Source organism: Eptatretus burgeri, chromosome 12 (genome assembly GCF_056783735.1).
Source record: "Eptatretus burgeri isolate ZD-2024b chromosome 12, Ebu_testis_v1, whole genome shotgun sequence".
NCBI lineage: Eukaryota > Metazoa > Chordata > Myxini > Myxiniformes > Myxinidae > Eptatretus > Eptatretus burgeri.
This window is the reverse complement of record NC_140972.1, coordinates 18,269,147-18,292,484: the sequence shown is the minus strand read 5'-3', so window position 1 is coordinate 18,292,484 and position 23,338 is coordinate 18,269,147. Positions and strand designations below refer to the sequence as shown.

At 41.1% G+C, this 23,338-nt stretch overlaps 1 protein-coding gene across 1 annotated transcript; it reads left to right on the top strand.

The window, feature by feature from the left end:
- Window positions 1-5,065: 5,065 nt before the first annotated feature.
- LOC147015191 (uncharacterized) lies at window positions 5,066-23,325 on the top strand. Its single transcript, XM_085849097.1, is given in 7 exon segments — window positions 5,066-5,138; window positions 5,281-5,419; window positions 5,948-6,127; window positions 8,949-9,124; window positions 21,224-21,822; window positions 21,825-23,288; window positions 23,290-23,325. Coding segments are annotated over 7 exon segments (2,667 nt in total).
- The last annotated feature ends 13 nt before the right edge of the window (window positions 23,326-23,338 follow it).

Below are 23,338 nucleotides of genomic sequence, written 5' to 3'. Positions count from 1 at the left end.
TATTTCTTCTCAAGAGAAATTGAATGACAAAGAAGAAGGTTATTATTTTGAAGTTGATTTGAAGTACCCGAGTGATCTTCATAATAAGCATAAAGACCTTCCTTTTGCATGTGAGAAAGAAACCCCAAAGAAAGAATGGTTCAGTGATTATCATAAAAGTTTTAATATTAAAGGCAAATCAACAGAAAAGTTATTAACAACATTCTATGATAAAGAGGGATATGTTTTGCATCAAAGGAACTTGAGACAATATTTATCTGCTGGGTTGAGAGTAGCTAAAATTCATAGAGTTTTAAAATTTAAACAAAGTCCTTGGATGAAAAAGTATATTAAATTCAATACAGATATGAGAACAAATACAAAAGTAAAATTTGAAGGGGAATTCTATAAATTGATGAATAATGCTGTCTTTGGAAAGACAATGGAGAATGTTAGAAACAGGCAAAACATTAGATTTGCAACATCTTGGAAAGAAGCTTCTAGATTGATAAATAAACCAAGTTTTGAGAGAGAAGAGGTTTTTTCAGAGAACGTTTCTGCTATTCATATGAAAAAGGAAAGTATTGTCATGGATAAACCAATTTATATTGGAACAGCAGTTCTTGATTTATCAAAGATATTGATGTATGATTATTTGTATAATGATTTAAAGAAAGAGTATGGTGAAAATGCTTCATTGTTGTATATGGACACTGATAGTTTTATTCTAGATATAAAAACTGACGATGTTTATAAGGATATGAAGAAAAACATTGGAGTATATGATACAAGTAATTTTAGTAAGAAGAGTGAGTTATTTTCAAAAAGAATGAAAAGGTTATTGGCAAGTTTAAGGATGAGTTGGGTGGAAAAGTAATGAGTGAGTTTATTGGATTGAGAGCAAAGGCATATGCTTATAAGTATGGTGATCAGATTGATAAAAGGTTAAAGGGAATAAAGAAATATGTAATAAAGAAATCAATAACTTTTAGAAATTATTATAATTGTTTGATGAATAAGAAAGAAGAATATAGGAAAATGAATACAATAAGAAGTTATAAACATAAGATATATAGTGAAGAAGTAAATAAAAAGGCATTAGGAGCCTTTGATGATAAGAGATTTATTTTAGATAATGGAATAGATTGTGTTCCATATTGATATTGTATGATAGAGTGTATAAAATAGATTGTGTTCCATATGGGTATTGTATGATAGAGTGAATAGAATAGATTGTGTTCCATATGGACACAAGTTTTAACGATGGGAAGATGGGTTAGGGTTTTTAAGGGCTACCGCCGCGTTTTTCACAATATATAAATGGTCGAACCAAGTATTAGTCAAACTAAAGAGTGGAGAAAATCTCAGTCTTGGTATATAAATGGAAAACATAATGAATGTGAAAAATATCAAATAAGTCTTATTGAAAAAATATCTAAAACAAAGGTAAATAAAACCGTTTTTACAGCCATTTTTCCCTGCTGTGCAGGGGTTTGGCTTTTTCTTGAGGCAATGTTTTATGGCCGGATGCCCTTCCTGACACCAACCCTGGTCGCCTCTTACGACACACAGGGATATGGTACACCTATTCTAACCGGGGCATACACCGGGACCAGTACACTGGCACTCATTTCGCCGACCTCGGAAGGATGGCAGGCTGAGTCAACCCCCTGGTGTTAATTCAGCAGCCAACGGGGTTTGAACTCAGGACCCTGGGATCCCAAGCCGCCACCCTAACCACTAAGCCAACACCAGGCTCCAGGTTAAAAGGGGAGACAAATAAATATACCTTGGGCTAAAAAGGGGATTTTTTTTTTAGGGGAAAAAAAAGAAAAATTTCATGGCTGAAAATCCCCCATTCATTTACATGGGGAAAAGTGAGCCAGAACCAGTATTCTTTCCCTACTGACGTGGCTATGCCGCTGATGCAGTGTCCCCTTACCAGTACACTGGTACTCATTTTGCCGACCTCAGAAGGATGATAGGCTGAGTCAACCTCCTGGTGTATATTAATTCAGTGGCCAACAGGGCTTGAACTCAGGACCCAAGAATCCCAAGCCACCACCCTAACCACGAAGCCAACACCAGGCTTCCATGGACTAATTGAAGTATGTAATAAAACTGTCTTCAGATTTGAGGATTGGAGCTGGTGGACTAAGTAACTGTTCAAATCTGGAGTGAAATCTGAAAATTTTAATAAATTACTAATTCTTGTAACTCAGCCTATTTACAGATTTACTTTAAGCAAGCAATGTTGTGATCCCTCCTCAATATTTACAAATTGCCAAAGCATTAAATTTAACTTTTTCTCCTGTTCGGAGAATTATGTTGAGTGAAGAAAAGATTTAGGAATGTGCCTAAAGTGTGACTTCATTGAATGCAACGAAAATAATTACGATAATGCACTCATCAAATGCCTGATCTTAACTGTATACTTCATGAATTGTGTGCCAAGCCTGCCATTCCTTGTCAACAGTTTCGTTGGAGTGCTGGTTAAGTGATTAAGCCACCTGGCGAGCACTCTACAAGCTGCTTGGTAATGGCTGCCTACTCCTCTGAGCTCTCAAGGTTAAATTTAGTGAAACACGATACACCTTACCAGGGGCTTTAAACAGTCACTTTCTCTCAAGATGGGAGTCTGGAGGGAGGGGTGGGGTGGGAGGAGGCAGGGGAAGGGGTAGGATTGTAGGAGGGAGGGGTTTGCTTGGAGTATGTGGATAGAGGGGAAAGGGTGGGGTGGGAGGAGGCAGGGGAAGGGGTAGGATGGCAGTCTAGAGGGAGGAGGGATGGTTACATGGTCTGTAAGGAAGGAGAGAGGGGAAGGGATGAGAGGAAGGATGGGGAAGGAGTGGGGGGGGGGGGGGGAGTGGAGGGGGGGGGGGGAGGGAAGGGAAGGGAAGGGAGGCTGAGGGGAGGAGTGAGAGCAAATAGGGAGGGGTGTCGTGTGGGAGGAGGGAGGGGAAGGGGTGTGGTGGGAGTCCGGAGAAAGGAGGGAGGGGAACGGGTGAGTGGGAATCTGGAGAGAAGGTGGGAGGAGGGAGGGAATAGGGTGGGAGGAGACAGGGGTAGGGGTGGGGTGGGAGGAGGGACTCGGTATTGCCCAGCAACTCTGGATACCTTAAATGCATATATTAAATATTGTTGTGAAATCGTTGGTCTGCTCATGAAGTTTCTCCAAATCAACATAAAAGGCTAAGTTATTCAAAAAGTTGAAGTTCCAACCTGTTATGCAACTGCAAGCATGAATCCAACGAGGCCTTCATTATATATCCTAATTAACAAATCTTACAGATCATGTAACCACTGGCAGTCAGTCAGAGAAGCAGTCAGAGATAGCGCACAGCGAGTGCCGAATTCTTTTTGAAAGATGCTGTGAGATCTATAATGTCTCCAGCTGGGCATCAAGGAATGGCTCCAAAATAACGGTTTACACTTTGATGGCACACCTTGACTTTGAAGCACCAGGAGGAATCGAGTTATATCAGGTGGAGAATCAAACCCTGATGAGACAACTAAAATGCGAGTCTGAGAAACATGCTCCCAATCCATGCAGAAATATAACCTTGTTACTCAGCGCAGGTGAAACGAAAAGCAGGGTGAAGCAATTGGTTCACTTTTTGTTGGTCCGTCCGTCTGTCCACAAACGTCAGTTTTTGATCGATGAACAACTTTACTTAAATTGAATGTCACATTTTGAACACAAATCGGAACATGACTCGAAAAACAAACCTGTAGTTCAGCAGCACTTTGGCTCTGAATTTGTACTTTGGCACTCATTTTGCTAACGTCGGAAGGATGACAGGCCGAGTTAACCCCACCTGGTATTAATTCAACAGCTGAGCGGAATTTGAACTCAGGACCCTAGGATCCAAAGCCCACCACCCTAAACATTAAGACAACACCAGGCAAAGCCCCCCACCCATGACCTTTTTTTTAATCTCAAGACTGCGTGGGGTAACATGTTCTATGAACTCTAGTTTAGTAGAGATACTCTTGGATATGCACTGCACACAAACAAGTAGAAGCACAATCTGGCTCCAGGTCTCCTTCGACTTACAGCATACTGCGTTGATGTAACGCGTTGCCTGCAAGGTACCTCGGCTGCATTTTCACGAGTGCAAATCCAAGCGCATAACACATGCAGGTGCATCCACATATGTCATAGGGCACAAGAATGGATTTGCTGTTTCCACCAAAACGACACGTTTATACAACTCGATGCACCCATATTCTGAAACGCATCGTTTAAACGGTCCTTTGCAATCGGCAATAAATTGTACCATAATGGACAGCAACACCGCAAATATGATCCCTGCACCGTCCAGGCTTTGTCTTCAGTTTGAAGACTGAGGAGGATAAAATAAAAGACCGACAGCTGCCAATGCATTGTGCAATTAATAAATGAACCCCCAACCCTCTCCGCACCAAATTCTTCATGTTTTGGCCTTGTTTGTTTAGGCATATTTCCCCACTACAGGATCCATTGCTATATCGACTGCTCCACATTTCAGGGAATCTCGCCACTACCGATGTATGTATGTTGTTTGGCCTCATGATCAGAATTGTACTCGGACGCTGTTTCACTGCTCACTGCTGAATGGGGTCGGGGATATGAGATGATGCCTCGAATAACAATATAAGTGTGGTGATGACACTTAAGCATACAACATGAAGATACATCACATCTCGCACTGCTCCCGGCATGCCCCAAGCAGCAAGCATGTGCACTCTTCTTGAACCACCCGCACCGCCTGGTGGTGGAAGCAAACACTACTGGAACATCTCCTTTCCTCTGAAGATCACGAAAGTGATTGAAGTGGTGCAACAGTTAATATAAGTGGCTCTAAGTTGTGTTACTACCAGATTAGCACCACAAATTCTAAAAACGCTGTTCACAGCTCCTATCCCCTGATCGAGTTCCAAACGTAATTTAATAAAGAAACACAAACAAGAAATAATGAACAATCCACAGTTCCACATCCCATGCATCACCGCCAAAATCATTCAACCTGGCAGGCTTACGTATAAGTCTGCCAAACCACGTCTTCATTCGTGAGCCCATCATGCGCCACTAAGTCCCGGGAGGATGAGGCCTTTTGATCACCCGAGAGCTGAATGCTGGGCAGACCGTCACCCACGTCAGATCGTTAAGATCATCTGTATGGATCTGACAAACCTCAGATGGGGCATGACCTGAAACAATGTCAACCATCACCTGCCTTGATTATTGGAGAAGCCGTCTATGATGATGAGGCACATGTTCATCAGTTCTTGTGACTTTGTATGACTGATATGAAATAGGGTACACCACGGCTTGCCTTTTCTCAAACAACCAGCTACTTGGATGCATAAAGACATACTCCGCACTAAAGGAGGTCGATCAACAATGGATAAGTTGTAGTAGTGCTCTTGGCAACTATGGCTGGCAGTTGCCTTTCTGGTATGTGCGGCAAAGATGGCATCAACAGTGCATTGGTGATTTGAAGTAAAGTTTCTGCTTGGCAACCCATGAGACGGGCCAGACTGCAGCCAGTGTCCTGAGATGCATCCGATTTGGATCAAATGGCACGTCTCAGCAGCTGCTTGGCAATCTTGACTGCACTTTCAGCCTGACCATTGTTTTGCGGGTACTCGGGTGATGAGATCATACAGTAAAAACTCCAGTCCGATGCAAACTACCAGATTTCCGCAGATTTCCGTTGTCGCAAACGACAGTATCCAAATGATACTGTTTCTTTAAAACGACAGTTTACTGTCGCACGAAAAATGAGCTTTGATTTGGAAGATCACAGTGGATGAACACTTGTCTTCCAACTTGTCCAGTTCAATGAAACTTGAGTATCAGTCGACTGGAATGAGGAATTGCACATCCTGAAGGTAAAATCTTTCTGCTGCAAGTTTCGCCCATGGGCGTTGTGAGATGTCAGGATACTTTAGTGTATCTCCTTAGTTTGTTTTTCTGCCATAGCGCAGCAAGTTGTGCATTTGTGGATGAAGTCTCGAAAGTCGGCATTCATACTGAGCCAGTATATGCATTCATGAGCCCACCGGAAGGTGCTTTCCATGCAGCGGTGAGCCCAATGAAGACACTTCATCAGATCAAGGTGAAGAGAACGTGGTACAATGAGGTGTTCGCCACGATAAACAAGTCTGTTCTGTGTTGAGCGCTCATCGTGGACCTGATTTGTTTTGATTTTGATGAACCATACTCTTTACAGAGCGTTGGTGCTGCCGAAGTATTTTCTGGGGCAAGGGCTTTGCTGGGTGGTTTGCCATTGCCTTCCCAGCATTGTTTGTCTGTGTTCTATCTTTTTAAATGTTGAGTCTCAATCAAGGAAGCAGCACATACCATTTCTAAAGTCTTATGTATAATTCAGACAGGGTTTGAAGCACTGACCTCCCAGACTCTCAGCGGACACTCTAACTATTACGACACCGAGTCTGGTCCAGACCCGATAGTGTGGGTGAATTTCCTCGGGGCCTGAGCGGACTGTTACACAAGGACACACACTGGGGAATTAGATGTAGAGGCCATTCGGCCCATCATGCCTGTGCCACATCAATCAACACCAGATCAAAAAAGGAAAAACAAAATTTTTTTTTTGTATTCTGTTTTTGTTTTGTTTTTTGGGGGGGAGGGTGCATTGGAGAAGATGGTTGTTGTCTGAGAGGATGACATTTTACTTTGACATAAATCTTCTAAGGTATGGAACAAATCTGATGATGCAGCATACTACTGGGACATTTGTTGGTGTTGCACTTTCTGGGAGTCAGGTTTCACTTCTTCATTTATATGTAGATATCTTCAACAGGAAACTTGTGACTGCTGCAGTTTCTTTTTCTCAGGGTTCAAACACAATTCTTTCAGTCTGCAGCACTCAAGTAAAATGGTTAACTCCGATCATGGTTAACCAGTGCTTCCTCATCCATTCTTCCTTCCCCATATAACAGAATGTCATCATGAGCATTCTTTCAGGCGGGTAGGCCCTCCAAGGCCTGATCAACTCACCTCTGAAATTCCTCAGGCACAAACTTAATCCCAATTATTATCCTCTACCAACGGTGGCAAATGAATGGTGTATTGTATATCAGATAGTAACTTGGCCATATAAAGAGACGTGACAGAAGTAAATAGACACCACGATTTTAAATTTATTTATTTATTTAACATTTGAAGAACATTTGATCCATTTTAATACATACACTAGAATTTTGTAGACTTGCCATTTGCAGATTTCAATGCTTTTACTCTTTCAGACATAAAACTAATGAGTTCTGAAATTTTCTCTTGTGGGATTTCTGCCCAGGCTTCCCAAAAGGGGTTAAGCAATTCTGGCCGTGATGTTGGTTTCCTGGACTTTTTCCACATAGCTAAATCCAATATGGCCCAGAGGTGTTCAATGGGATTCGTCTCAGGAGACTGACTTGGCCATGGAAGTTGCTTGATCCCTTTCCTGTCCTGCCATTCTTTAGTCGTTTTTTGGAGTGTGGCATGGAGCTCCATCCTCCGTGAACAGAGTGTTGTTTTTGACCATCTGACTAGTGGAGAAGAAGGGGAGACGTCCATCCTCAAGGATAGAAATGGATATCGTAGAGTTGATGTTGTCAACACACTCCACAAACTCTGACCGACCAGTGCTCCAGATTGCTCCCCACACCATCAATGAAAAATAACCATGTTTGACAGTTGGCTGCAATTGGTTAAAGGTAACTCTTGACTGGGAATTCTCCAGACCCATACGCATCCACTGTCAGAAAATTGAGCAAATTGGGACTCATCTGAAAAAAATTAGTTTGCCAAAACTCCAAGGGTTTGGTGGCCATCTCGTCAGCCCACTTCTTTCTCCTTTGAATGTTGGCTGTTCTCAGAAGAGGTTTTCTCCGAGCTGCTCTCCCATAGTAACCCAGTTGAAGAAGGTCCCACATGGCGGTTCTTGAGCTAACTTGGACCTCCTCTGCAACATCTGCTGCCTTGCAATGGGGAGTTTTTTCAGTGGACCGCATGACAGCTCGAAGATACCTTTCTGAGGGCCCAGATCGACCAGAACGGGAAGCTGTGGATTTCTTGCCTTCGCTGGTGAATTGCACAATCACACGATTGACCGTAGAAAGCGGAATGCCAAGGTTCTGAGCTATCTGACACTGGCTGACTCCACCTTCCGATTGGCCAACAATTTGTCCTCTGAAAATCACAAAGGTCGTGTGCTCCCTGGGTTTGAGGCGTAGTTAATTATCATACAAGACCCAGGAACTCATTTCTGCAAATAAATAGTTGAATATTTGTATAAATTGCTGAGTAAAACTTGCTTTATACAGATTAAATGAATAAATTTAAGGTGTCTATTTCCTTCTGTCATGTCTCTGGAGAGCCACATGCCAGAATCTATTTTTCATGTTGACGTACTGAAAATAGTGCATTCCGCAAATCCAGCAAGATATCATCAACGATGGGCACCAGTAATGACTCGGCATAGTAGCAGTGTTCAGATCAACGCATATCCTTAACTTTCCTGGATATGGCTTTATCACAGTTACTGCACTGTTCACCCACAGAGTTGGTGTTATAACAAGTGTGATGATGCCTCACTCTTTTAGCTTAGTACGCAGTGTTACTGGAACTCTGCATTGTAGCTGAACGAATGTTATGACGCTTGGGTCCATCTCAATATGATCCTCCACTTGAAGCAGTCCAGTGCTGATTGAGATATTTGAGATATCACTATAGCATTTCATCACATTATTAAGTGTCATTGGTTTGCTGGAAGAATTTTCTGCTGGTGTGCTCTCCACATGGCAGATATTTCCATGTCAGATCTCAATGAACTGTAGTTGCTGGGTTGTGTGGCGCCCAAGTATTGGTGTACAGTCCTGTTCCAAGAAAACAAACTGGATATGACAGCACTTGCCATTCCTGGGATCTGAGTTAAATCTGACACCTGCCTTGAGGTTTCGTTCTGGTCTTGTTGAAGAACACCAGCCTCTGATCGTTGGCTCAATCTGATAATCCCGACCACAGAGGGTGGCAGGATGTTACTTGTTGCTCCACTGCAATGTGGAACCTATCTTACTGTGGTTGTTCATGCTCATGAAGACTTGCTTAGGACACATTGTCTGCACACCGTTGACATGCTCCTGAGGAACCAAGGTACTGGAAGCAACTGGAATGGCACTTGGAAGAGCGCATTCCTCTGCCGGGCTGAACAGTTTATGTTTTGTATCCCACTGACAGGTCGGAACTGAATCTGGACCTGAACCAAAATCTAATCAGCTTGCTCTTGTCACCTGTCCAACTCATCCACCAAGTTTAGTAATAACCTGTCAATAATTTTTTTGCCTCCGTTGACAAAGTCGCCGGAGGCATTATGTTTTTGAGTTGTCCGTACATACGTCCTTGCTAATTTTCTGTTTTCTCTGCAACCACTTATCCAATTGACATAAACTTTTCACTGTAGGTGCGATTGCTCATGAAGAATATTGTAATGAAAATTATGACATCATAGGTCATGTGGTGTGGCAGCCATATTGTTTTGTGGTTTTTTTTTTAACATAAAAACCTTCAAAAATTTTCTTCTCTGAAATGGCTGAACAGATCAAAGCAAAACTTTACAGGGATGATCGCCTATCTATGAAAAGTTATCCACCTATGATGTCATAGGTCACATGGTTTGGAAGCTATGATTCTTTTAAAGAATAAACCTTTAAAAATCCACTTCTCCAAAACACGAGAGAGATTGAGGTGAAACTTCACCCACATGTTCCCCAAGCCTTGGGGATACCAGGGTGTTCAGGAATAATTAATATGTCACATGGTCTGACAGCCATATTGGATTGAAGGAAAATCTTTTAAAAAGTTATTTCTCGAACCGCTTCATCAATCAACGTGAAACATCACAATTATGATCTCGTAGTCATGGTGAATATGTTTTGCATTTCGTCCTGATCAGATGCATGGTCTAGCAGCCATAATTATTTAATATTTTGAAGCTGGGTTCAGGGATTTAAATCAAACTTGGTACAAGAATGTATAATGATGTAATAATGTGGACGGAGGCATGTCTGGCGATGTCGCAATGTTGACGAGTGCCATTCTCGTTTGAGATATCATGCTTGGTATCAGTTTTTGACCCCATCTTTCAATGGTGAAGAATCACTTAAAAAATTCTCGTGTCCAGAACCGGAAGTGGATTTTCACCAAATTTAATCATTTTGTCATCGTCACACACCTAACCTGTGCAAGTTTGTCTAAATCCGTCCATAACTTTTTGAGATATCGTGCTATATATCGTTTTTGGCTCTATCTTTCAATGGTGAAGAATCACTTTAAAAATTCTCGTGTCCAGAACCGGAAATGGATCTTCACCAAAATCTAATCATTTCATCCTTGTCCCACACCTAAACTGTCAATCAAATTTCGTCCAAATCCATCCATAACTTTTTGAGATATCTTGCTCAAAGACAGACAGACAGTGGTGAAAACATCACCTCCATCCACCTTTGGTGGCGGAGGAAATGGGACACTCAGGACGCCACTGCAACACATCTAACCTGCTGTCTGATTCTGCAGAGTTGACAATCCCATGTTGGGTTTGCTTGCCCATGAAAAATAAGGGTTTCGTCGACTCCCCTGATTTGCGACAAAGTGACCTTGACCTTTGACCTTGACCTTGAAAATTTTATGCGCTGAAAGGGACCTCTATAGGACTCTGATATGCGAAGTTACAAAAATTTCCAATGATAACTGTGCTCTGCAGAGTGATCGATACGTGATTACAGACAAAATAAAAAAAGACATACAAGCTGACGAACATATCTTGCAAAAACTTCGTTTTGGCAAGATAAAAATTGTTTTATACCCTTCCCCAGATCTATGACTTCTCATAATTCTATCTCTGAGTTCTACGGACAGTTCCTTGGACTTCATGCTACAGTTTCTGTTCTAACATGCACTGTCAACTGTGGGACCTTACATAGAAAGGTGTGTTTCTTTCTAAATCATGTCCATTCAGTTAAATTGGCCACAGGTGGACTCCAATCAAGTTGTGGAGACATCTCAAGGATGATCAAAGGAAATTGGATGCATCTGAACTCAATTTGGAGTGTCATAGCAAAGGGGGTTGAATATTTATTGATGCAAAACATTTAAGCTTTTCATTTTTAATTAATATGAACAAATTTCAAAAAACATGTGTTCACTTTGTCGTTATGGGGTATTTTGTGTTGATCGGTGGAAAAAAAATTAAATTTAGTCAATTCTAAATTCAGAATGTAACAACAAAACAACAAAATATGACAAAAGTCGACAGTTGTGGATCGTTTCTGAAGGCACTGTGAGTACAACTCCACACTCTCCCTGCATTTTTTTTTTTTTGTTCAAGCATCAGGAATGTCAGCTTTGTGCAGGTCAAGAGTACAGGGAGGATTCATGCTAAGGTGAGCTGCTGCTGGCATGGCATAAACGAGCTGTGGTTGAAGTGTCTGTACAGGAAGGGGCTGCTGTGAGATGACAATCTGACGCTGTGGATATGATGCTGCTCGGCTTCAAAAACGGTGGATGACCAGCATGGCAGGTGGAAAAGCAAAGTGACAGCTCAGAAGCAAGGGATAGACATTAAACGGTGACACAGCTCACCTTATGATACCATGCTTCATGCTGAAGGGGTAGGGGTATGAGATGACATCTTAAGATAACAAGAGCACACACATGCCTGCACACACACACACACACCAACACACACACAATAGTGAAATGGTACTCTGACGGCATTCATTTGGAATTTGGCCTCGATATGTGTTCCAAGTGCACAGTCATACGTGGTAGACAAACAAAATCAGATCGCATAAATTTAGGGGCAATACCCCAGGATGCTCACCTGGTAGCAGCTGGATAAGATAACCAGGGAACCACTGGTAGGCATGGATGACCCACAAAATATGTAACGGAGAAGAAAGTAAATACGTATGGGAGTCATTCCATCTGAAATCACCAAATTTAAGAAAATGTTCCCAGTTGACCCCCTCAGATTTACTTTAAACTTTCATAAAATAGTTCCCAGGTATCAAAATGAAGCTGCGTAAAATTTTAGGTCCATAGATGCGGTCAACTCCGAGATATTGAGGGTTGAAAATGTGGTTGTGGCCCTATTTTTATGGTCTTTGCGAGCATCACAAAATGAATGGCTACTTTTAAACTCCCACAAGTTTGTAAATATTGTTACGGTTGTGGAAATTCACAGGACACCATAAAGGTATTGCAGAGATCAGTTATGTCGATAAGTCTGTGTTCAGATAGATTTCCCCACCGATGTTTAACGGGCAATTATTCATGTGCAGGACTGTGAATCTTCAGTTAGCCATTTTTCTTTTGCTATCTTTATTTTGGACCAACCGCTTCACAACAACCACCTCCACCACCAACATCGCTCTCATCAAACATCTCCACAATGACCACCACGACATCCCCTCACCACCTACACCACAACAAACATCGCCTCACCTTCATCTCCATTGCGCCGCCATCTTTGCACCAGCCACGGCAAATTCCCCACGAACAACACCTCTGCCACCAGACGCGGGGACTCCTTCGTGGGGGCAAAGGTCGATGATTTGACCCACGTCCGCTCTCTCCGAGCTTCGTGACAATTCGGATCAAAAGGGGCGGAGCCAGCGGGGGGTCAGAGGTGAGAGATCGGAGATCAAAACCTTGCCTCACGGATCCAATATTGGGGCGCGCAGAGACGCCAAGCGCGCATTTGTGTGGTCGCGTGGGGAGCTGGGTTAGTCTGGAGTCTGCAGTCGATGAGGAGCTGGAGAGAGCGGAGGAGACTGGAGCTTGGAGCGCGGCCTGCCGGGCCGTGCCGAACACTGGGTCGCTGGAGAGAGGCCGGAGGGGAGTTGCCAACCAGCGGCATAACGGTTCGAGGTGATCGGGCCCCGTGACAGTCCAAACGACGCTGAGGAACGGGCGGGCTCGTAAGAGAGCATCAACTCTGAAAGAGCAAAGGCCCATTCGTTCCTCTGAGGCGTTGCCGACTCGGCCCGATCGACCGGGCCGCACGACGAGGCCTGGGCCGAGCCACAGTTGCGCCAGCTGCCGTGTGGACGGGACGTTGAGGAGCACCCAGCGAGTCGCCACGAAGGCGACAGGTAACCAGCGCGGTCTCTCGGAGCTTTTGCGGTCTCCACAGCTCCGTGACTTATAAAGACCCACGAGGTCCAGTTCTGCCTCCTTGCCTTTTCTGGGGTCTTTCTTTGCATGAATGATGTGGCGCCAAGTCCGTTAAGTAGAACTATTAAGTACATGTGTGTACGGCATAAATAGATGGTTGTAGTTCTTTGTATTGCTCGTGTTTTGTCCCATACGTGCATTGGTTGCATACATGACTGCATGATTGCATACGTGCATTGCTTGTATATCTGACTGCATGACTGCTTACGGGTGTGAAATAAATGTCATGGTTTAAATGTTCACCCGTTCGTTGCATCCTTTCCCTCATTGAACTGCCATAATTGAATTTGGGATATAGCTGACTTTTTAATAGCCGATAAAAGAATCGGGTCCAACGGTGCTTCACGATAATACCCCACTCGGTTATCACAAAACGGAGCGAGCTGCTTAAGCGGCTCGTTTCCAAGCAGGCCCCATTGAGGTGCAGTCTCTCGGTATTCTGCCCGCGTGAGTAATTAGGTAAATCGACCATTCGGCGATCGGACCCTGTAGCGCGGGTAGAGTATTGACAAGGCTGTGGTGTGATTAAAAACACACCCGTAGCTGGATTTCGGCGTTGTTCCGAAAGCTGCGACTTGGTTTGCCCGTTCGGTGGGCGAGAGCGGCCGCCATTGGCTAGAAGCGGTCGCCCGCACGCCAACGGGCGGGAAGCCACAACAATATTAATGCTAGAGCCTTGAAATTTTCAGAGATTATTCTTCTATAACTGCTCTGTAAGAAACAAACATAAAACTGAGTATACCTCTTTTAAATTTTATGACCTGATCAGTTGAAATCCAGAAAAAAAACGTTCGTTTTGTATGAAGACCCAACTTTGAGACCCCATCTATTTTTATTGACCCATCCCAGAAGCTTGAATTTTTTTCATGTAATAACTGTATGGTAGTAGTATTCAAATACATGTTTACTTTTCTTAATCAGTCATATATAATACAGTCATGATCCCTCAAAAATTGAAAATTTTCATTTTTCCCTGAAATTCAGGTGAGGATTGCAAATATATGACAAGGTATACCACTTCAAATTGTTCACCATTGGAAAGAGCATATTCAAGTTCACAAAAGTGTCAAATATCAAAGTGGTATATTTAAAAAATATATATTTTCTTTTTTTTAAAACTGTTGTTAACACAGTCATGAATACATGAAGTGTGTGCATGGTGTGGGCACCATGGTAATCATGAATGATTAGTTCTATGATTCAAATTAATAATACAAAAATATATCACATACTGCAATAACAATGTAATAACACATTTCACGTAAATGATTTGAATAGGTCCTTGATCTGCTTTTCCAAGTCAGGTGCGAGCTTGTACTGCTTTCCAGTTGACGTTAGGGGAGCATCAATAACTTTCATCACATGGACCAAAGAAACCCAACAAATGTTCTCCCTTGAATGTAACTATATACACTGCTGACATCAGCAGATCAGCTACTATTCCTGAGTTCTATTTTTAGCCCCAGCCAGATGAGTTAAGCTCTTGCTATTTACAAATGAGAAACAAAGAATGACAAATTCAAATTTCAAAGTATTGTTGTCATGGTATTCAAATAGCAGATGATATGTATGTTCATTGTATATGCATGTACTGCACATATGTACTACATGTAAAAATGACTGCTCATTAAATAGCACACACAACACGCACAGCAGTGGCAGAACATCATTTATTCAAATATTTTTAAAATATTGATTGAAACATTATACCACTTTGATATTTGACACTTTTGTAAACTTGAATATGCTCTTTCCAATGGTGAACAATTTGAAGTGGTATACCTTGTCATATATTTGCAATCCTCACCTGAATTTTGGGGGAAAATGAAAATTTTCAATTTTTGAGGGATCATGACTGTATTATATATGACTGATTAAGAAAAGTAAACATGTACATGAATACTACTACCATACAGTTATTACCTGAAAAAATTTTAAGCTTCTGGAATGGGTCAATAAAAATATATGGAGTCTCAAAGTTGGGTCTTCATACAAAACCAACATTTTTTTCTGGATTTCAACTGATCAGGTCATAAATTTTAATGGAGGTCTACTCAGTTTTATGTTTGTTTCTTACAGCACAGTTATAGAAGAATAATCTCTGAAAATTTCAAGGCTCCAGCATTAATAGTTAAAAAGTTGTGGGAGTTTAAAAGTAGCCGTTCATGTTGTGATGCTCGCAAAGACTATAAAAATAGGGCCACAACCACATTTTCAACCCTCAATATCTCGGAGTTGACCGCATCTATGGACCTAAAATTTTACGCAGCTTCATTTTGATACCTGAGAACTATTTTATGAAAGTTTAAAGTAAATCTGAGGGGGTCAACTGGGAGGCCTCCGGTGATATGAGGTGGAATGACTCATGGATTGTTTTTTTGTTAATGCCGTGAACAAATTTTGGTATATCACGGGTGATAAAGGTGGTGGTCAAGTTTCATTGAAATTGTTTGTGTGGTTTTGAGAATAAAGCAAATACATATTTTGTGAGGCAACCTCCCCCCCCCTCCCCTCCATTCACCCTTTTAAAGCCTGTATTTTTTTAATACCATGAACTATCTTTAGAAGATCATGGGTAATGAAGGTTTTGGTCAAGTTTCATTAAAATTGTGTGTGGTTTCAGAAAAGAGAGCAAATACATATTTTGGGGGGACAACCACCTTAGAGCCGAATTTTTCTAATGTCATGAACAAACTTTGGTACATCATGGGTGATGAAGGTTGTAGTCAAGTTTCATAGGAATTGTGTGTCGTTTCTGAGAAAAAAGCAAATACCTCTTTGGGGGGGGGGGTGGTGGTGCAAGCCCCTTATACCACCTTAGGACCTGATTTTTTTCTAATGTCATGAACAAACTTTGGTACATCATGGGTGATGAAGGTTGTAGTCAAGTTTCATAGGAATTGTGTGTCGTTTCTGAGAAAAAAGCAAATACCTCTTTGGGGGGGGGGGGTGGTGGTGCAAGCCCCTTATACCACCTTAGGACCTGATTTTTTTCTAATGTCATGAACAAACTTTGGTACATCATGGGTGATGAAGGTTGTAGTCAAGTTTCATAGGAATTGTGTGTCGTTTCTGAGAAAAAAGCAAATACCTCTTTGGGGGGTGGGGGGTGGTGGTGCAAGCCCCTTATACCACCTTAGGACCCGATTTTTTTCCAATGCCTTGAACAGATTTTGGTGCATACGTTGTGATAAAGTTTAATCGAAATCCGTTATGTAGTTTGAGAGTAGAAGTTGAAAGTATTTGTGGACGGACAGGCAGACGACGCGCCATCCCATAAGCTCCCCATAACTACGTTCCAAGTGAGCTAAAAATCAACCAAAATATAACAACACAGGAACTAGAGAACAAAGCATCATATAAATTCCTCAGAGTCGAAGTGGGCCACCAAACGATACGTAGAATGAGGCAGATCCTGAAAACAAACTGAACCTCTCCTCAAGAAAAAAAATCGAAGCCATCAACCAACTCGCAGTACCATTATTCCAGTGCAGCTGTGGAGTAACTTACTGGTCACAAGCAGAAATCAATAAACTGAATATCAAAACGAGGAAACACCTCACTATCCACAAAATGTTCTCCAAAAATAAATGCATCATGAGAATATACCTGCCGAGGCGAGAAGTATGTAGCGGCCTGATGGAGCTCAACCAAGTGCACAGAACGACAACAGTATGATTGGCTGAGTATGTGAAAACAGACGAGAGAATCCAATTTGTACACAGACAAGAAGAAAACAAGTGAGAAAAGGTATCACTAACCCACCTTGCAAAATTTTTCCAAAGACAGGTGTGAATAGAAGATGTCACTCATGAAACCAAAACAGCAGCAAGTACATCTCCAACGATTGAAAAAAAAAGACACAACAAAACTATAAAGCGAAATGTCAACACACATACACCAACAACAGGAAAATGATAAAAGACCAGGAGGATATAACAAAAAGAGTTGGACAGAATGGGCATAGACAAAGAAGGATCATTGGAATGGCTAATTAGAGGTCAGCTCAACTGGGATGGAGAACGAATCATAATAAATGTCCAAAACCAAGGACACTACATGAATGGCCTTAATAAAATGGTGAGACTGAGTCAATCAGACAGTTGAAGGTTCTGCAAGGTAGAAACAGAAAGTATGAGTCATCTCCTGTTGGGATGTAAAAATATAAAAACTCATGACAGAACACCTGTACACGCAAAGGCACAACAGAGTTTGTAGAATGATCTAACAGTACATCTGCAAAAGATTAAATATCCTACTTCCAGAAAACTCGTGGAAACATGAACCTAAATCTATCATTGAAAACAAAGAAGTAATGCTCACATACAATCTGATGCCCCCATTGAGCATAAACACAGAAAATAAAACATTTCTACTGGATATTGTGCTTGATTATCAAAAAAATAAGAAATAACTGAATTGTAAATTGAGGTGTCTGCATCCAACGATTTTGGCCTAAACAATGCAGAAATCAAGAAAATGACCAAATGCAGTATCAGGATCTCAAAAATGAAGTTAGATGATCTACGACACTGAAGAGAGCCAAAATTGTACCAGTGATTGAGCAACGGAAATGATAAATAATAACCCTATAAATAATAGTCTTTAAAAGCATCCCTGGGAATATTACTGCAAACGAACTACATTTGCAAGCTGTCCGGGGTTCAGTGACGATGCTGAAGAGAGTCCTTGACACAAAACTTTGAGAACAGATAACTTCACAGCTTGGTCCATGAATTGTGATCCCTTACCGAAATAATGGTGAATACTTCAAGACCTGCAATGCCTCCGTTCCACATTCTGAAACCCACATATGATGATAACAACCAATGACACACATTCACACACCTCTAGATCACCCATGCCACCTGGTGGTCATGACAAACACTGCTGTATCAGATGCCACATTCATACCTTCATGCATCATGTACATGGGAATACACCTATTCACTTTAGGCATTATTAACCTCCGCCATCGAAGATGGATGAAGGTTACTGTTTTCACCCCTTTCTGTTTGTTTGTTTGTTTGTTTGTGAACAGTATTACGGAAAAACTCCTCGACGGATTTCGACGAAACTTGGTGGGGGGGGTTAGGTCTGGTCCAAGGATCATGCCATTAGATTTTGGACTTGGTCCAAAATCCAATATGGCCGCTATGGCGGCCAATTTGAAAAAATATTTGAATTTTTTTTTTTTTGCATTTCTACATGTTTTAAGTGATTTCCAACCCCCCCCCCCAAATTGTTAGAGAAAAAACTTTCGATTTTTTTTTTTTTTTTTTTTTGCATTTCTACATGTTTTAAGTGATTTCAACAAAAAAACATGCCAAAATTATAATTGCGGCTGATTTTGGAACTTCAGGTGGATATACCCACGTAAAATCAATTTGTCTCAAGGAATCTAGTTATGACGAATGAATTGAGTATGTAAAAGTTAAAAGGGAAAGTTGCAAACTATAACTCTGTGAGCACTGTTGACGTCAAATTGAATGAATAGGATATCAGGTTCACTTGAGTGACTTAGCAGTATTGGCGGCGGAGGTTTTGCACTGTATCGAGTGCTCCCCCTCCAGTTAACCTCTGCCATCGAAGATGGACGGAGGTTACTGTTTTCACCCGTCTGTTTGTTTGTTTGTGAACAGTATTACGGAAAAACTCCTGGATGGACTTCGACTGAACTTGGTGGGGGAATTAGGTGTGGTCCAAGGATCATGCCATTAGATTTTGGACTTGGTCCAAAGTTCAATATGGCGGCCATTTTGAAAAAATATTTGAATTTTTGTTTTTGCATTTCTGCATGTTTTAAGTGATTTCCAACCAAAAAAATTAAAAAAATTGTTAGAGGAAAAAAAAAATTTTTGCAACTTTTTTTTTCAACAAAATTTCCATTTTTTTTTTTTTTTGCATTTCTACATGTTATAATAGATGATAGAGCATGTGGTCCTAAGAGCTTGTCTTGTGGTCTCCATCTCCCGACTAAATAAAACTTATTTTATAATTAAGTTAAATATTTTTTATGAATTATCGTTCATATTCCCACATCATCGGTTGGAGGATTTTGTTGAATTTTAGGTTAGAATAACTAATATTTCGTCGGTAAAATAATTATCACGATCTCGATATTTATCCAATAAAATTGAACGTTTCATTTATCAACGTTGCTGCGATTTTTCATTTTTGAAAAGGAGCCAATCAGCAACATCGTACGAGAGTGCTGCGGTACGGCGAATAGCGGGTCACGTGTGTAAACAGATGCTGTTTGGTGAAAAGTATCGGTGAATATGGCATCAGTTGGTGTCAAATTTGATGTAAAAACTTGGTGTTATGCACATGTTCCAGGTGCCGGTGGTGATATTGTGCCATTTACTGAAAAAAGGTGGAGAACATTCTTGAGTGCTGTAGATATTTGGTGGGAAACCAGGCCGATTTAGCGAGGTCTTTCGTCCGCGATCATGGTCTACACTGCAGCGCATGTGAAAGTGCATTGCCGGTCCCTGAAACTGGGGGTTGCCACGCAGTGTGTTACCGGTATTTCACTGATTCTACCAAGCAAAAACGTGCCCAAACTGCAAAACAGAAGCATCATAATGTCACCCAATCATCCGGTCAGTTTAAAAGTAGTCTACAAATACATCACGAATGAGAAAATTGCATGTACAATCACGTAGGGAGGCCTATGATATTGAGTCAGGTCAGTCCCAAATGTTGTGGTTTGTGTAGTCTACATGAATCGTAAAATGTAGGACTTTTTTTTTTTACATGTAGTAAATCGATTCCATATATCTTCAGGCTTTTTCAATATTCTGACATAACCCTGCCCTACAAAAGGTAGATGCCAACCATAGATATCCCTGTTGGAGGATTTATAACACAGGAGTCTAGGGTCTCGGTAGGGAGCCAACCTGCACCCTGCAAGACCCCACAAAATGTTTGCTACATGACTTGATAGAAGACCTCTCAAATATATTCTACCAACTTAATCATTAATCATAATCATTTTTTCCTCCCTTGTGAATGATTGTTTAAAATTCATCAGTTTTGATGTTATTTAGAATGTGCAATTTCTAACAGAAAAAAAAAATATGTGCAGTTTTGAATGTTGAAATTTAGGTTGGTATTCCTTTTCATAAAAATAAGAGTCAGTTGGGGGAGGGCAAGCAAATGTTTTGAATTTTTTTTTGTTTTTGTTTTTCTGCCTAACATGTGCACTGTATTTATCTGGTAGTCCATGTTAGTGCAGTAATTATAACTGCAGCAAAACGTGACAATTAAAAAAAAATCTCAACAGTAGAGATACTAATACCAAAGAGAAAGTTCTATTTGGAGAAGAAATATATTTCAGTAGGTTGCCACATACACTTTTTGATTAGTTTTTAAAGGAAAGTACAGCATTTTGGGATTTGAAAATCTCGTTATTTCATTTTAAAAATACAGAGGAAAATTCTTCCAAGGAGCCATTTGCTTTATAAAATTAGTTTCTTTTTAAATCCTTTATAGTACTGCACAAACTTATTTTTCCCAATTTAACCTATTTTATAATTGAATTGACCATTAATATGTGTAATTTTAGCAAATTTTTAGATTAAGAAATCCTTACCCAAAATTTTCATTTTTTAAAAATGGTGCATTTTGGTTGTTTTTGGATAGCTTTTGGAAAAAAAAATTTCAAGCCAAGCAGATCTGCTGCACATGTGTGTAAATTGATTGTGGCATCAGTTACATGTATGAATGATTAGGCCTAAAAATTGTTGTGTTGACCTCCACTGACAAGAATCACTAGAGCATTTGATTTTTTTAATGTTCAATTAAACAAACGCCTGTTTTACTTTATAATTTAACAAAAAAAACATGCATGCCAATGTACCGACCCACTTGTAAATTCCACGAGAGCAAAATAACATTATTTTCTTAAGCCTCTGTTTTTGATTGTGCATGTGTTTGTTGTGTTTTTTTTTTCTGATTTCGTAACAGTACATGTATACACTTATGAGTTTAATATTTTGTGTTTGTTGTATACAGAACTGGATCCCTCTGCATTTTCTTCAAGCGGAGACAGAGACAAACATACATCTGCTACATCTGATGAAAGACACTTGCGTTCCACTTCTAACATTGCAAAACAGCCGACTAAATCTTCTCACATCTTGCCAACAGTTTGTATCGTATGCAGGAGTGGTAAGACATTTCAGGATTCAAGAGGCAGAAAGCAGAAAGAACCATTGACGCTTTGTGAACAGATTGATGGAGGCAAGCTTCGACTAGCAGAGGAAAAAGATGACAAAAATATTCTTGTTCATATCAGAGATCATGACTGTGTAGCTATAGAAGTCAGATATCACCGGAGCTGCTACAAGGGATACACAGACTATTTGAGAAGATCTAACCCTCAACATGTTCATGCAGCTACAGAACAGATATATTCTCAAGCATTTGACAGTTTTTGTAACTATACAATTAACCAGAAAATTCTGAAGAACAAAGAGATCTACCGGCTTACGTCATTGAAACGTATATTTGATAAGGCAGTAAAAGACATTGAAGGGAAGGACTCGTCCAACTACAAAACCCATAGCCTGAAACAAAGAATCAGAAGGAGATATCCCCAGCTTTGCTTCATTCAGCCCCAAAAAAAAAATACCAGAGTGAACTGGTATACATTGACACCCTATCAGCTGAAGAGCTTGTAAGGGATATGGTCACCTTAGAAACGGACACAAATACAACCGACACAGATACAACTGATGCTGAGGAGTCTCCACCTCCAGTTAAACGGCCAAAACAGTGCAACAGAAGACAGGTCGTACCTCAAATATCATCATTAAGACAGCGTTATTCAACAGCCCTAGATCTGAAGAATGCTGTGATGGATACAACAAACTCCACAACTCTTCCCTGGCCTCCAACCTCAGGTGACTTAACCATGGATGCTGCCCGCCAGATAGTTCCAACCATGCTATACAACTTTCTTGCATGGGTTGTTGGAGCATCTGATGATCCAGAGGGTGTAAACCGTGTAAAGGTTGGTGATGTGCAAGATTATCGAATATTAACCATTGTCTCGGACATCATCTACCTAGCTACTAAAGGCAAGACAATGTTACTGAAGCAGTCATCTCTAGCAATGGTGGTACGGCATCTTAGTGGATCGGCACAGCTAATAGGCTTACTTAATGGTTTTGGCTATAGCATTTCGCAAACCAGTGTTCTCAAGCATGATACTACCTTGGCACAGCAAGAAGTCCAACGAGGTTCGAGAGCTCTTCCATCGTTCTTGCAGAAGTCTGTCTTCACAACTCTCATCTGGGACAACAATGATTTTGGGGAGCAGAGACTTTCGGGAAAAGACACAACAGATAATACCAACGACATAGCTGTGCAGCATGCAGACATTCATCAGGATGCAGATGCACATTCTACACTTCCACCAGTACAAGGAATGAGAAAGACAAGAAAGCGCTCATTACCAGCACCACATACAGAGGTGGTTACATTCAGTGGTGAGAAGAAGTCATCCCCGAAGGCATTTGCTGGCAATATGAAGCTGGAAATGACACACTATGAGCCAACTTTATATCCTCACAAGAAGAAACATGCCGCCTTCTACATTACAAAATGGCCACAGAAACGTCTTCTTCCTGCTTGGACTGGATTCAATCAGTTACTGACATCCAGCATCCCACCAAAAGCAACCATTGCATACCTTCCTGTTGTAAATGATAGTCCAACTGATCTGAATACTGTGAATACCATCCTCCATCGAAGCATTGAAATAGCAGACCAACTGGAGCTCCCATCAGTTGTAGTAGTGATGGATCAGGCTATTTATGCCAAGGCCCAGACAATCAGATGGCAAACACCTATTTTCATGGATAGAATTGTGTTAATACTTGGGGCATTCCATACAACCATGACAGCTTTGGCGTGTGTGGGAAAAAGATTTCAGGATGCGGGATTGCAAGATGTCCTTATTGAATCCAGTGCAGTGGCACCAGGTTCTGTGATCGGTGTGATGAATGGCCACAATTACAACAGAAGCATCCGCTGCCACAAACTTATGGCAGAGGGCATTGCATCGGCTTTGCTGGCAAAGCTTTATGGAGAGTGTTCCTTTGGAAATGTAAGAGCATTATCGAG